This window comes from Petromyzon marinus, chromosome 75, assembly GCF_048934315.1.
Source record: "Petromyzon marinus isolate PM22_M1 ecotype Great Lakes invasive population chromosome 75, UKy_Petmar_22M1.pri1.0, whole genome shotgun sequence".
NCBI classification, from domain to species: domain Eukaryota; kingdom Metazoa; phylum Chordata; class Hyperoartia; order Petromyzontiformes; family Petromyzontidae; genus Petromyzon; species Petromyzon marinus.
The window spans coordinates 6,241,785-6,258,199 of record NC_133741.1 but is presented as its reverse complement, the minus strand read 5'-3'; the positions used below and the strand labels follow the sequence as shown (position 1 = coordinate 6,258,199).

The following is a 16,415-nucleotide window of genomic DNA, read 5'->3' as shown; positions in this document are numbered from 1 at the left end:
CACGGATAGTTACGGTATGGGATTGCCGTATAGTTCCTAAATGCTTCAAATCAAGATTTAATAAACCAATTGCCTCCGTAAGTCGAGGACTTGCCTTCATTACGTAGCGTGTTCGACTTACGAACGGCCCGGTCCACAGGTCAACGTCATTTTGCGGTCGTAAGTCGAGGACCAGATCGAACCGAAACCGTTCGTAAGTCGAAGACTACTGCAGCCCGACCACGTGACCTCCCCCCCTCCCCCACACACACGGCAGAATTTCAAAAAAAAATTCAAAAAAAAGTTCTCCTCATGAATATTCATGAGGAGAAGGTGGGGGAAGGCGTGGTCGCGCGACCCGTGCGTGACGCGATAAAATTCTCCTCATGAATATTCATGAGAAGAACGGGTGGTGGATGACGGGTGGGTGGGGGGGCGTGGTCGCGCGACCAGTGACGCAATCGTATCACTAAACGACGTTCGCAAGACGCCCCAGGGGCACCGGAGCAATGGGGGCACCGTGGGAGCGGCGCGCGTTGAGAGCGCCCTGGGGGCGGTTGACGGCGAGGGAAACTTTCGACCCGTGGACCCCGCTAGAAAATTTCAAAAGGTCCTCGAAACATCAACAGGAACAGCTGCTGCTGTTCGTGCTGTTTGGTTGTTGATGGTTGTTGATGGTTTCATTAGCTACGAGGTGATGATTTTGAACGCGGTGTTTGCTTTAAGCCGTTAACCTTGCCTCCACGCGAGACAGCCCTGCTCATTCGCCGCACTGCCAAGGGTAGGTGAGTAAAAAGGCGGGAGTGTGATGAGTGGTGAGTCTGTGGGTCTCTGTGTGGTGAGTCTGTGGGTCTCTGTGTGGTGAGTCTGTGGGTCTCTGTGTGGTGAGTCTCTGTGTGGTGGGTCTCTGTGTGATGGGTCTCTGTGTGGTGGGTCTGTGGGTCTCTGTGTGGTGAGTCTGTGGGTCTCTGTGTGGTGAGTCTCTGTGTGGTGGGTCTGTGGGTCTCTGTGTGGTGAGTCTCTGTGTGGTGAGTCTGTGGGTCTCTGTGTGGTGAGTCTATGGGTCTCTGTGTGGTGAGTCTATGGGTCTCTGTGTGGTGGGTCTGTGGGTCTCTGTGTGGTGAGTCTGTGTGTGGTGAGTCTGTGGATCTCTGTGTGGTGAGTCTGAGGGTCTCTGTGTGGTGAGTCTGTGGGTCTCTGTGTGGTGGGTCTGTGGGTCTCTGTGTGGTGTGTCTATGGGTCTCTGTGTGGTGACTCTCTGTGTGGTGAGTCTGTGGGTCTCTGTGTGATGGGTCTGTGGGTCTCTGTGTGGTGTGTCTATGGGTCTCTGTGTGGTGACTCTCTGTGTGATGAGTCTGTGGGTCTCTGTGTGGTGAGTCTGTGGGTCTCTGTGTGGTGAGTCTATGGGTCTCTGTGTGGTGAGTCTATGGGTCTCTGTGTGATGAGTCTGTGGGTCTCTGTGTGGTGGGTCTGTGGGTCTCTGTGCGGTGAGTCTGTGGGTCTCTGTGTGGTGAGTCTGTGGCTCTCTGTGTGGTGGGTCTGTGGGTCTCTGTGTGGTGAGTCTGTGGGTCTCTGTGTGGTAAGTCTGTGGGTCTCTGTGTGGTGAGTCTATGGGTCTCTGTGTGGTGGGTCTGTGGGTCTCTGTGTGATGAGTCTATGGGTCTCTGTGTGGTGGGTCTGTGGGTCTTTGTGTGGTGAGTCTGTGGGTCTCTGTGTGGTGAGTCTATGGGTCTCTGTGTGGTGAGTCTGTGGGTCACTGTGTGGTGAGTCTGTGGGTCTCTGTGTGGTGAGTCTCTGTGTGGTGAGTCTGTGGGTCTCTGTGTGGTGAGTCTATGGGTCTCTGTGTGGTGAGTCTGTGGGTCTCTGTGTGGTGAGTCTGTGGGTCTTTGTGTGGTGAGTCTGTGGGTCTCTGTGTGGTGAGTCTATGGGTCTCTGTGTGGTGAATCTGTGGGTCTCTGTGTGGTGGGTCTATGGGTCTCTGTGGTGAGTCTGCGGGTCTCTGTGTGGTGAGTCTGTGGGTCTCTGTGTGGTGAGTCTGTGGGGTGAGTCTGTGGGTCTCTGTGTGGTGAGTCTATGGGTCTCTGTGTCGTGAGTCTATGGGTCTCTGTGATGAGTCTATGGGTCTCTGTGTCGTGAGTCTATGGGTCTCTCTGATGAGTCTGTGGGTCTCTGTGGTGAGTCTATGGGTCTCTGTGTGGTGAGTCTGTGGGTCTCTGTGTGGTGAGTATATGGATCTCTGTGTGATGAGTCTGTGGGTCTCTCTGTGTTGAGTCTGTGGGTCTCTGTGTGGTCAGTCTACAGGTCGCTGTGTGGTGAGTCTATGGGTCTCTGTGTGGTGAGTCTGTGGGTCTCTGTGTGGAGAGTCTATTGATCTCCGTGTGAGAAAGAGTGGAGCCTGATAGGCCTTCCGCTTTTCCTAGTTCCGCTGCCGCGACAGGCGCCCGAGAACCCCGCAAGGGGGGATCCAGGCCGATGCGGGCGAATCCAATACAGACCGTAACTTTTTTGCTATTTTTAGTTTAACGGTGAATCTATGGGTCTCTGTGTAATGCGTATATTGGTCTCTGTGCGTGGGTGAGTTTGTGGGTCTCTGTGTGGTGAGTCTGTAGGTCACCGTTGGAGACAGAGCGAAGCCTGAAAGGCCTTCCGCGTGTCCTAGTTCCGCTGCCGCGATAGGCGCCCCTGACCCCCGCAGGGGGGACCCAGGCCGAGGCGGTATAATCCAATGAAAGACCGTAACTTTACTTTCTTCCAATTTAAAGTTTTTTTTCCCACTTTAAAGTTAAACATCTTTACGTTCGCTCGCGTTGTTTCGTGACTGAGCAATTGACGAAGTTACATATTCTTACACTTTTAAATGTAAACGTTTTTATCCGTTACAATTCAGCTTTAAATGTGTGTTTTTTATTCGTATGTATATTTTGTTAAACTGATTATCGTAACTTTCCTATACTTTGCAAACTCCTATCGTGTGTTTGTTACTATTATTTTAACACCGGCACAGCCAAAAGGGTACGATGGATGTACTTGCCCCCGGTCACCCTAACGTGGAATGTCAGCGAAAAATATAGACCCACCGAGACCCATACTCATAGAGACCCACAGAGGCCCATAGAGACCCACAGAGACCCATAGAGACCCATACTCATAGAGATTCACAGAGACCCATACTCATAGAGACCCACAGAGACCCATAGAGACCCATACTCATACAGACCCACAGAGACACGTACCCATAGAGACCCACCGAGACCCATAGAGACCCATACCCATAGAGACCCATACTCATAGAGACCCACAGAAACTCACAGACACGCATAGAGATTTACAGAGACCCATACTCATAGAGACCCACCGAGACCCATAGAGACCCACATAGACTCGCAGACACTCAGAGATTCACAGAGACCCATACTCATAGAGACCCACAGAGACTCATAGAGGCTCACAGAGACCCATGGAGCCCCACAGAGACCCATACTCATAGAGACCCATACCCATAGAGACCCACAGAGACCCACAGACACTCATAGAGACCCACAGAGACCCACAGACACTCATAGAGACCCATAGAGACCCATACCCATAGAGACCCACAGAGACCCACAGACACTCATAGAGACCCACAGAGACTCACAGACACTCATAGAGATTCACAGAGACCCATGCTCATAGAGACCCACAGAGACTCATAGAGGCTCACAGAGACCCATACTCATAGAGACTCATAGAGACCCACAGAGACCCACAGACACCCATACTCACAGAGACCCACAGAGACCTACAGAGACCCATACTCATAGAGACCCACAGAGACTCACAGACACTCATAGAGATTCACAGAGACCCATACTCATAGAGACCCACAGAGACCCATAGAGACCCACATAGACTCGCAGATACTCAGAGATTCACAGAGACCCATACTCATAGAGACCCACAGAGACTCATAGAGGCTCACAGAGACCCATGGAGCCCCACAGAGACCCATACTCATAGAGACCCATACTCATAGAGACCCACAGAGACTCACAGGCACTCATAGAGATTCACAGAGACCTTTACTCAGACTCACAGAGACCCATACTCATAGAGACCCATAGAGACCCATACTCATAGAGACCCACAGAGACCCATAGAGACCCATACTCATAGAGACCCATAGAGACCAATACTCATAGAGACCCAGAGAGACCCATACTCATAGAGACCCACAGAGACTCATAGAGGCTCACAGAGACCCATACTCATAGAGACCCACAGAGACTCGCAGACACTCATAGAGATTCACAGAGACCCATACTCATAGAGACCCACAGAGACTCATAGAGGCTCACAGAGACCCATGGAGCCCCACAGAGACCCATACTCATAGAGACCCACAGAGACTCACAGAGACCCATACTCATAGAGACCCACATAGACCCACAGAGACCCATACTCATAGAGACCCATACTCATAGAGACCCACAGCGACTCACAGGCACTCATAGAGATTCACAGAGACCTTTACTCAGACTCACAGAGACCCACAGAGACCCATAGAGACCCATACTCATAGAGACCCACAGAGACCCATAGAGACCCATACTCATAGAGACCCATAGAGACCCATACTCATAGAGATTCACAGAGACCCATACTCATAGAGACCCACAGAGACCCATAGAGACCCATACTCATAGAGACCCACAGAGACCCATAGAGACCCATACTCATAGAGATTCACAGAGACCCATACTCATAGAGACCGAGAGAGACCCATAGAGACCCATACTCATAGAGGCTCACAGAGACCTACAGAGACCCATAGAGACCCATACTCATAGAGACCCATACTCATAGAGACCCATACTCATAGAGACCCATACTTATAGAGACCCAGCACAGCAGTCAACCCATGGCACCTGCAGTGTATGACCCATGACCTCCTCATGCACCTAGCCTGGCACAGCAGTCAACCCATTACCTGCTGTCAGCAGCGAGCCCTCGGCACTTCAGGTGATAGCCTCAAAGTGCACCTAGCCTGGCACGTGGTGACGTCACCGCCGCTTGGTGGCGAATGGCGGCTGTTGTTGGTGGTGGTGGTGATGAAGCAGATGGAGCTGCTGATGATGATTTAGATGCCTCAGTGTATAGTCGTGTAGTGGGTATAGTGGAAGTAGTGTATAGTGTAGTGTATAATGTAGTGTGTAGTGTATAGTGTAGTGTATAGTGTAGTGTATAGTCGTGTAGTGGGTATAGTGTATTGTAGTGTAGTGGGTATAGTGTAGTATATAGTAGTGTATAGTGTAGTGTATAATGTAGTGTATAGTGTAGTGTATAGTAGTGTGTAGTGTATAGTAGTGTGTAGTGTAGTGTATAGTAGTGTGTAGTGTATTGTGTAGTGTATAGTGTAGTGTATAGTAGTGTGTAGTGTAGTGTATAGTAGTGTGTATAGTGTAGTGTATAGTAGTGTATAGTGTAGTGTATAGTCGTGTAGTGGGTATAGTGTATAGTAGTGTAGTGGGTATAGTGTAGTATATAGTAGTGTATAGTGTAGTGTATAGTAGTGTGTAGTGTAGTGTATAGTAGTGTGTAGTGTATTGTGTAGTGTATAGTGTATAATGTAGTGTATAGTATAGTGTAGTGTATAGTAGTGTGTAGTGTATAGTGTAATGTATAGTGTAGTGTATAGTAGTGTATAGTGTAGTGTATAGTCGTGTAGTGGGTATAGTGTATAGTAGTGTGTAGTGTAGTGGGTATAGTGTAGTATATAGTAGTGTGTAGTGTAAAGTAGTGTAGTGCATAGTAGTGTATAATAGTGTATAGTGTAGTGTATAGTGTAGTGTATAGTGTAGTGTATAGTAGTGTAGTGCATAGTAGTGTAATGTATAGTGTATAGTAGTGTAGTGTATAGTAGTGTGTAGTGTATAGTATAGTGCATAGTGTAGTGTATAGTGTAGTATATAGTAATGTATAGTGTAGTGTATAGTAGTGTATAATGTAGTGTATAGTGTAGTGTATTGTAGTGTATAGTGTAGTGTAATGTATAGTGTAGTGTATAGTGTAATATATAGCTGTGTATAGTGTAGTGTATAGTCGTGTAGTGGGTATAGTGTATAGTAGTGTGTAGTGTAGTTGGTATAGTGTAGTGTGTAGTGTATAGTGTAGTATATAGTAGTGTATAGTGTAGTGTAAAGTAGTGTAGTGCATAGTAGTGTATAATAGTGTAGTGTATAGTGTAGTGTATAGTAGTGTAGTGTATTGTAGTGTATAGTGTAGTGTAAAGTGTAGTGTATAGTAGTGTAGTGTATTGTAGTGTATAGTGTAGTGTAAAGTGTAGTGTATAGTAGTGTAGTGTATAGTGTAGTGTAAAGTGTAGTGTATAGTGTAGTGTATAGTAGAGTAGTGTAGTGTATAGTGTAGTGTATAGTAGTGTAGTGTATAGTGCAGTGCATAGTATAGTGTAGTGTGTAGTGCATAGTGTAGTGTAGTGTATAGTGTAGTGTATAGTAGTGTATAGTGTAGTGTATAGTAGTGTAGTGTAGTGTATAGTGTAGTGTATAATGTAGTGTATAGTGTAGTGTATAGTAGTGTAGTGTATAATGTAGTGTAAAATAGTATAGTATAGTGTATAGTGTAGTGTATAATGTAGTGTATAGTATAGTGTATAGTAGTATAGTGTATAGTGTAGTGTATAGTGTAGTGTAGTGTATAGTATAATGTATAGTGTAGTGTATAATGTAGTGTATAATATAGTGTATAGTAGTATAGTGTAGTGTATAGTGTAGTTTGTAGTGTATAGTATAGTGTATAGTGTAGTGTATAGTAGTATAGTGTATAGTGTAGTTTGTAGTGTATAGTATAATGTATAGTGTAGTGTATAGTAGTATAGTGTATAGTGTAGTTTGTAGTGTATAGTATAATGTATAGTGTAGTGTATAGTATAGTGTATAGTGTAGTGTATAGTAGTATAGTGTAGTGTATAGTGTAGTGTATAGTGTAGTGTATAGTAGAGTAGTGTATAGTGTAGTGTATAGTGTAGTGTATAATGTAGTGTATAGTATAGTGTATAGTAGTATAGTGTAGTGTATAGTGTAGTGTATAGTAGTGTAGTGTATAAGGCCAACCTACACCCCCAGGCAAAGCACCGCTGTTGCTGCTGCTGTCGCTGATTCCGCCGCTGATTCCGCCGCTGATTCCGCCGCTGATTCCGCCGCTGATTCCGTCGCTGATTCCGTCGCTGATGACCGCTCCGTGTGGAGCGTCCCAGGTGGGAGATGGAGCGGAGGCACCGGGAGGCGCTGAGAATGAACCACGTGCGGTTGATCCACGAGATGGTTCCGGGGGATGTCATGGACGTGCTGTACGCAAAGAAGATCCTGACCCAGAGCATGAAGGAGGATATAGAGGTGGGTGGGTGGGTGAGTGAGTTGGTGGGTTGGTGAGTGGGTGGGTGAGTGGGTGGGTGAGTGAGTGGGTGGGTGGGTGGGTGAGTGGGTGGGTGGGTGGGTGAGTGGGTGGGTGGGTGGGTGAGTGGGTGGGTGGGTGGGTGAGTGGGTGGGTGGGTGAGTGGGTGGGTGGGTGGGTGAGTGGGTGGGTGGGTGGCAAACTGGGTGAGTGGGTGGGTGGGTGGGTGAGTGGGTGGGTGGGTGGCAAACTGGGTGAGTGGGTGGGTGGGTGAGTGGGTGGGTGGGTGAGTGGTTGGGTGGGTCGGTGAGTGGGTGGGTGGGTGGGTGAGTGAGTGAGTGGTGAGTGAGTGAGTGAGTGGTGAGTGAGTGAGTGGGTGGGTGGGTGAGTGGGTGGGTGGGTCGGTGGGTGGGTGAGTTGGTGGGTGGGTGGGAAACTGGGTGAGTGAGTGGGTGGGTGAGTGGGTGGGTGGGTGGGTGAGTGGGTGGGTGGGTGAGTGGATGGGTGGGTGGGTGAGTGGGTGGGTGGGTCGGTGAGTGGGTGGGTGGGTCGGTGAGTGGGTGAGTGGGTCGGTGAGTGGGTGGGTGGGTGAGTGAGTGAGTGGGTGGGTGGGTGAGTGGGTGGGTGGGTCGGTGGGTGGGTGAGTTGGTGGGTGGGTGGGAAATTGGGTGAGTGGGTGGGTGGGTGAGTGAGTGAGTGGGTGGGTGGGTGAGTGGGTGGGTGGGTGAGTGGGTGGGTGGGTGGGTGAGTGGGTGGGTGGGTGAGTGGATGGGTGGGTGGGTGAGTGGGTGGGTGGATGAGTGGGTGGGTGGGTGATTGGGTGAGTGGGTGGGTGGGTGAGTGGGTGGGTGGGTGGGTGAGTGAGTGGGTGGGAGGGTGGGTGGGTGAGTGGGTGGGTGGGTGAGTGGGTGGGTGGGTGAGTGGGTGGGTGGGTCGGTGAGTGGGTGGGTGGGTCGGTGAGTGGGTGGGTGAGTGAGTGAGTGGGTGGGTGGGTGAGTGAGTGGGTGGGTGGGTGGGTCGGTGAGTGGGTGGGTGAGTTGGTGGGTGGGTGGGAAATTGGGTGAGTGGGTGGGTGAGTGGGTGGATGAGTGGGTGGGTGGGTGGGTGGGTGAGTTGGTGGGTGGGTGGGAAATTGGGTGAGTGGGTGGGTGAGTGGGTGGATGAGTGGGTGGGTGGGTGGGTGAGTGACTGGTTGAGTGGGTGAGTGAGTGAGTGAGTGGATGAGTGAGTGAGTGAGTGGGTGAGTGAGCTGGTGGTTGAGTGAGTGAGTGGGTGAGTGGGTGGATGAGTGAGTGAGTAGATGAGTGAGTGAGTGAGCGATCTGGTGAGTCTCTCCCCCCACCCACCCCCCCCACCCCCAGGCCATCCCCGTTGCCCGGCGACGCAACAGCGAGCTGCTGAGCCTCCTGCCCAGGCGAGGTGAGGCTGCGTTCGAGGCCTTCCTCGAGGCCCTCCGTGAAACTGAGCAGCTCCACCTGGCCCAGCTGCTCGCCACGGACTCAGCGGGTGGAGCCGCGGGTGGAGCCGCGGGTGGAGCCGCTGAGGTGGTGGAGGAGGAGAGGGGGGCGGGAGCGGGAGGGGCAGCTCGGGACGGTGAAGCCAGCGGCAGTGTCGGGAAGGCGGTGCAGGTGAGAGGGGTGGAGTCACCGCACAGAGAGGCACAGAGTCACTCATAGAGACCCGTAGACTCACTCACACAGAGAGGCATAGAGTCACTCATAGAGACCCGTAGAGTCACCGCACAGAGAGGCATAGAGTCACTCATAGAGACCCGTAGAGTCACTCATAGAGACCCGTAGACTCACTCATAGAGACCCGTAGACTCACTCATAGAGACCCGTAGACTCACCGCACAGAGAGGCATAGACTCACTCATAGAGACCCGTAGAGTCACTACATAGAGACCCATAGACTCACTACATAGAGACCCATAGACTCACTACATAGAGAGGCACAGACTCACCACACAGAGACCCGTAGACTCACTACATAGAGACCCGTAGAGTCATTCATAGAGACCCGTAGAGTCACTACATAGAGAGGCATAGACTCACTCATAGAGACCCGTAGACTCACTCACACAGAGAGGCATAGACTCACTCATAGAGACCCGTAGAGTCACTCACACAGAGACCCACAGACTCACTCATAGAGACCCGTAGAGTCACCGCACAGAGAGGCATAGACTCACTCATAGAGACCCGTAGAGTCACCGCACAGAGAGGCATAGACTCACTCATAGAGACCCGTAGAGTCACTACATAGAGAGGCACAGACTCACTCATAGAGACCCGTAGACTCACTACATAGAGAGGCATAGACTCACTCATAGAGACCCGTAGAGTCACCGCACAGAGAGGCATAGAGTCACTCATAGAGACCCGTAGACTCACTACATAGAGAGGCACAGACTCACTCATAGAGACCCGTAGACTCACTACATAGAGAGGCATAGACTCACTACACAGAGACCCGTAGAGTCACTACATAGAGAGGCATAGACTCACTCATAGAGACCCGTAGACTCACACATAGAGACCCGTAGAGTCACCGCACAGAGAGGCATAGACTCACTCATAGAGACCCGTAGAGTCACTACATAGAGACCCGTAGAGTCACTCATAGAGACCCGTAGAGTCACCGCACAGAGAGGCATAGAGTCACTCATAGAGACCCGTAGAGTCACTACATAGAGACCCACAGACTCACTCATAGAGACCCGTAGACTCACTCATAGAGACCCGTAGAGTCACTCATAGAGACCCGTAGACTCACTCACACAGAGAGGCATAGACTCACTCATAGAGACCCGTAGAGTCACTCATAGAGACCCGTAGAGTCACTCATAGAGACCCGTAGAGTCACTACATAGAGACCCATAGAGTCACCATACAGAGACCCATAGAGTCACTACATAGAGAGGCACAGACTCACTCATAGAGACCCATAGACTCACTACATAGAGAGGCATAGACTCACTACACAGAGACCCGTAGAGTCACTACATAGAGACCCATAGACTCACTCATAGAGACCCATAGAGTCACTACATAGAGACCCATAGAGTCACCGCACAGAGAGGCACAGACTCACTCATAGAGACCCGTAGAGTCACTACATAGAGACCCGTAGAGTCACTCATAGAGACCCGTAGAGTCATTCATAGAGACCCGTAGAGTCACTCATAGAGAGACCCATAGACTCACTCATAGAGACCCGTAGAGTCACTCATAGAGACCCGTAGAGTCACTACATAGAGAGGCATAGACTCACTCATAGAGACCCGTAGACTCACTCACACAGAGAGGCATAGACTCACTCATAGAGACCCGTAGAGTCACTCACACAGAGACCCACAGACTCACTCATAGAGACCCGTAGAGTCACCGCACAGAGAGGCATAGACTCACTCATAGAGACCCGTAGAGTCACTACATAGAGAGGCACAGACTCACTCATAGAGACCCGTAGACTCACTACATAGAGAGGCATAGACTCACTCATAGAGACCCGTAGAGTCACCGCACAGAGAGGCATAGAGTCACTCATAGAGACCCGTAGACTCACTACATAGAGAGGCACAGACTCACTCATAGAGACCCGTAGACTCACTACATAGAGAGGCATAGACTCACTACACAGAGACCCGTAGAGTCACTACATAGAGAGGCATAGACTCACTCATAGAGACCCGTAGACTCACACATAGAGACCCGTAGAGTCACCGCACAGAGAGGCATAGACTCACTCATAGAGACCCGTAGAGTCACTACATAGAGACCCGTAGAGTCACTCATAGAGACCCGTAGAGTCACCGCACAGAGAGGCATAGAGTCACTCATAGAGACCCGTAGAGTCACTACATAGAGACCCACAGACTCACTCATAGAGACCCGTAGACTCACTCATAGAGACCCGTAGAGTCACTCATAGAGACCCGTAGACTCACTCACACAGAGAGGCATAGACTCACTCATAGAGACCCGTAGAGTCACTCATAGAGACCCGTAGAGTCACTCATAGAGACCCGTAGAGTCACTACATAGAGACCCATAGAGTCACCATACAGAGACCCATAGAGTCACTACATAGAGAGGCACAGACTCACTCATAGAGACCCATAGACTCACTACATAGAGAGGCATAGACTCACTACACAGAGACCCGTAGAGTCACTACATAGAGACCCATAGACTCACTCATAGAGACCCATAGAGTCACTACATAGAGACCCATAGAGTCACCGCACAGAGAGGCACAGACTCACTCATAGAGACCCGTAGAGTCACTACATAGAGACCCGTAGAGTCACTCATAGAGACCCGTAGAGTCATTCATAGAGACCCGTAGAGTCACTCATAGAGAGACCCATAGACTCACTCATAGAGACCCGTAGAGTCACTCATAGAGACCCGTAGAGTCACTACATAGAGAGGCATAGAGTCACTCATAGAGACACGTAGAGTCACTCATAGAGACCCGTAGAGTCATTCATAGAGACCCGTAGAGTCACTCATAGAGAGACCCATAGACTCACTCATAGAGACCCGTAGAGTCACTACATAGAGAGGCATAGACTCACTCATAGAGACCCGTAGAGTCACTACATAGAGAGGCACAGACTCACTCATAGAGACCCGTAGAGTCACTACATAGAGAGGCACAGACTCACTCATAGAGACCCGTAGAGTCACTCATAGAGACCCGTAGAGTCACTCATAGAGACCCGTAGACTCACTACATAGAGACCCGTAGAGTCACTCATAGAGACCCGTAGAGTCACTACATAGAGACCCGTAGAGTCACTCATAGAGACCCGTAGAGTCACTACATAGAAAGGCACAGACTCACTCATAGAGACCCGTAGAGTCACTCATAGAGACCCGTAGAGTCACTCATAGAGAGGCACAGACTCACTCATAGAGACCCGTAGAGTCACTACATAGAGAGGCACAGACTCACTCATAGAGACCCGTAGAGTCACTCATAGAGAGGCACAGACTCACTCATAGAGACCCGTAGAGTCACCACACAGAGAGGCATAGACTCACTCATAGAGACCCGTAGAGTCACTCATAGAGACCCGTAGAGTCACTCATAGAGACCCGTAGAGTCACTCATAGAGAGGCATAGAGTCACTACATAGAGACCCGTAGAGTCACTCATAGAGACCCGTAGAGTCACTACATAGAGAGGCACAGACTCACTCATAGAGACCCGTAGAGTCACTCATAGAGACCCACAGACTCACTCATAGAGAACCGTAGAGTCACACATAGAGACCCATAGAGTCACCACACAGAGACCCACAGACTCACTCATAGAGACCCATAGACTCATCACACAGAGAGGCATAGACTCACTCATAGAGACCCGTAGAGTCACTCATAGAGACCCGTAGAGTCACTCATAGAGACCCGTAGAGTCACTCATAGAGACCCGTAGAGTCACTCATAGAGACCCGTAGAGTCACTACATAGAGACCCATAGAGTCACTCATAGAGACCCATAGAGTCACTCACACAGAGAGGCATAGACTCACTACATAGAGACCCGTAGAGTCACTCATAGAGACCCGTAGAGTCACTCATAGAGACCCGTAGAGTCACTCATAGAGACCCACAGAGTCACCACACAGAGACCCATAGACTCACTCATAGAGACCCACAGACTCATCACACAGAGACCCACAGACTCATCACACAGAGACCCACAGACTCACTCATAGAGACCCATAGACTCACTCACACAGAGAGGCATAGACTCACTCATAGAGACCCATAGACTCACTCACACAGAGAGGCATAGACTCACTCATAGAGACCCGTAGACTCACTACATAGAGAGGCATAGAGTCACTCATAGAGACCCGTAGAGTCACTCATAGAGACCCGTAGAGTCACCACACAGAGACCCATAGACTCACAACACAGAGAGGCATAGACTCACTACATAGAGACCCGTAGACTCACACATAGAGACCCATAGAGTCACTCATAGAGACCCATAGAGTCACTCACACAGAGAGGCATAGACTCACTACATAGAGACCCATAGACTCACCACACAGAGAGGCATAGACTCACTCATAGAGACCCACAGACTCACTCACACAGAGAGGCATAGACTCACCACATAGAGACCCATAGACTCACTCATAGAGACCCATAGAGTCACCACACAGAGACCCACAGACTCACCACACAGAGACCCATAGACTCACCACACAGAGACCCATAGCCTCACCACACAGAGACCCATAGACTCACTCATAAAGACCCACAGACTCACCACACAGAGACCCATAGACTCACTCATAGAGAGGCATAGACTCACCACACAGAGACCCATAGACTCACTCATAGAGACCCACAGACTCACTCACACAGAGACCCACAGACTCACTCATAGAGACCCATAGAGTCACTACATAGAGACCCATAGACTCACTCATAGAGACCCATAGACTCACTCATAGAGACCCATAGAGTCACTCACACAGAGACCCATAGACTCACCACACAGAGACCCACAGACTCACCACACAGAGACCCACAGACTCACCACACAGAGACCCATAGACTCACCACACAGAGACCCACAGACTCACCACACAGAGACCCACAGACTCACTCATAGAGAGGCATAGACTCACCACACAGACCCATAGAGTCACCACACACAGAGGCATAGACTCACTCATAGAGACCCGTAGACTCACCACACAGAGAGGCATAGACTCACTCATAGAGCGGCATAGAGTCACCACACAGAGACCCATAGACTCACTCACACAGAGAGGCATAGACTCACTACATAGAGACCCATAGACTCACTCATAGAGACCCACAGACTCACTCATAGAGAGGCATAGACTCACCACACAGAGACCCATAGACTCACTCATAGAGAGGCACAGACTCACTCATAGAGACCCATAGAGTCACCACACAGAGAGGCACAGACTCACTCATAGAGACCCGTAGACTCACCACACAGAGACCCACAGACTCACCACACAGAGACCCATAGACTCACAACACAGAGAGGCACAGACTCACTCATAGAGACCCATAGAGTCACCACACAGAGACCCACAGACTCACCACACAGAGACCCACAGACTCACTCATAGAGACCCACAGACTCACTACATAGAGACCCACAGACTCACCACACAGAGACCCACAGACTCACTCATAGAGACCCACAGACTCACTACATAGAGACCCACAGACTCACTCATAGAGACCCACAGACTCACTCATAGAGAGTCATAGACTCACTACATAGAGACCCATAGACTCACTCATAGAGACCCATAGTCACAACACAGAGAGGCATAGACTCACTCATAGAGACCCGTAGACTCACTCATAGAGACCCACAGACTCACTCATAGAGACCCACAGACTCACTCATAGAGACCCGTAGACTCACTCACACAGAGAGGCATAGACTCACTCATAGAGACCCATAGACTCACTCATAGAGACCCACAGACTCACTCATAAAGACCCGTAGACTCACTCACACAGAGAGGCATAGACTCATCACACAGAGACCCACAGACTCACTCATAGAGACCCGTAGACTCACTCACACAGAGAGGCATAGACTCACTCATAGAGACCCGTAGACTCACTACATAGAGACCCATAGACTCACCACATAGAGACCCACATACTCACCACATAGAGACCCACATACTCACTACATAGAGACCCACAGACTCACTCATAGAGACCCATAGAGTCACCACACAGAGACCCATAGACTCACTCATAGAGACCCACAGACTCACCACACAGAGACCCACAGACTCACCACACAGAGACCCATAGACTCACTCATAGAGAGGCATAGACTCACTACATAGAGACCCGTAGACTCACCACACAGAGACCCATAGACTCACTCATAGAGACCCACAGAGTCACCACACAGAGAGGCATAGACTCACTCATAGACACCCGTAGACTCACTCACACAGAGACCCACAGACTCACCACACAGAGACCCACAGACTCATCACACAGAGACCCATAGACTCACCACACAGAGACCCGTAGACTCATCACACGGAGACCCATAGACTCACTCATAGAGACCCATAGACTCACCACACAGACCCACAGACTCACCACACAGAGACCCATAGACTCACAACACAGAGAGGCATAGACTCACCACACAGAGACCCACAGACTCACCACACAGAGACCCACAGACTCACTACATAGAGACCCACAGACTCACCACACAGAGACCCACAGACTCACTCATAGAGACCCATAGAGTCACCACACAGAGACCCACAGACTCACCACACAGAGACCCATAGACTCACTCATAGAGAGGCACAGACTCACTAATAGAGACCCGTAGACTCACCACACAGAGAGGCATAGACTCACTCATAGAGACCCATAGAGTCACCACACAGAGACCCACAGACTCACTCATAGAGACCCATAGAGTCACCACACAGAGACCCACAGACTCACTACATAGAGACCCACAGACTCACTCATAGAGAGGCATAGACTCACTCATAGAGACCCACAGACTCACTACATAGAGACCCATAGACTCACTTATAGAGACCCACAGACTCATCACACAGAAACCCATAGACTCACTCATAGAGACCCACAGACTCACTACATAGAGACCCATAGACTCACTCATAGAGACCCACAGACTCACTCATAGAGACCCACAGACTCACTCATAGAGACCCATAGACTCACTCACACAGAGAGGCATAGACTCACTACATAGAGACCCATAGACTCACTCATAGAGACCCACAGACTCACTTATAGAGAGGCATAGACTCACCACACAGAGACCCATAGACTCACTCATAGAGACCCACAGACTCACTCATAGAGACCCACAGACTCACCACACAGAGACCCATAGACTCACTCATAGAGACCCACAGACTCACTCATAGAGAGGCATAGACTCACCACACAGAGACCCATAGACTCACTCATAGAGACCCACAGACTCACTACATAGAGACCCATAGACTC

The 16,415-nt window shown here is 50.0% G+C and overlaps 1 protein-coding gene across 2 annotated transcripts in view; it reads left to right on the top strand.

Moving 5' to 3' along the window:
- Positions 1 to 539: 539 nt before the first annotated feature.
- LOC116958310 (caspase-2) overlaps positions 540 to 16,415 on the top strand; it is a 78,798-nt gene continuing 62,922 nt past the window's right edge. The window contains exons 1-3 of one of the 2 annotated variants that reach the window (XM_076056354.1): positions 540 to 760; positions 7,235 to 7,373; positions 8,733 to 8,999. In XM_076056354.1, coding sequence (XP_075912469.1) covers positions 7,242 to 7,373; positions 8,733 to 8,999 — 399 coding nt within the window. In that variant the 5' untranslated portion in view covers positions 540 to 760; positions 7,235 to 7,241. Of the gene's footprint in view, positions 765 to 7,234; positions 7,374 to 8,732; positions 9,000 to 16,415 lie in introns of both variants that reach the window. The other variant, XM_076056353.1, reaches the window with a different exon arrangement.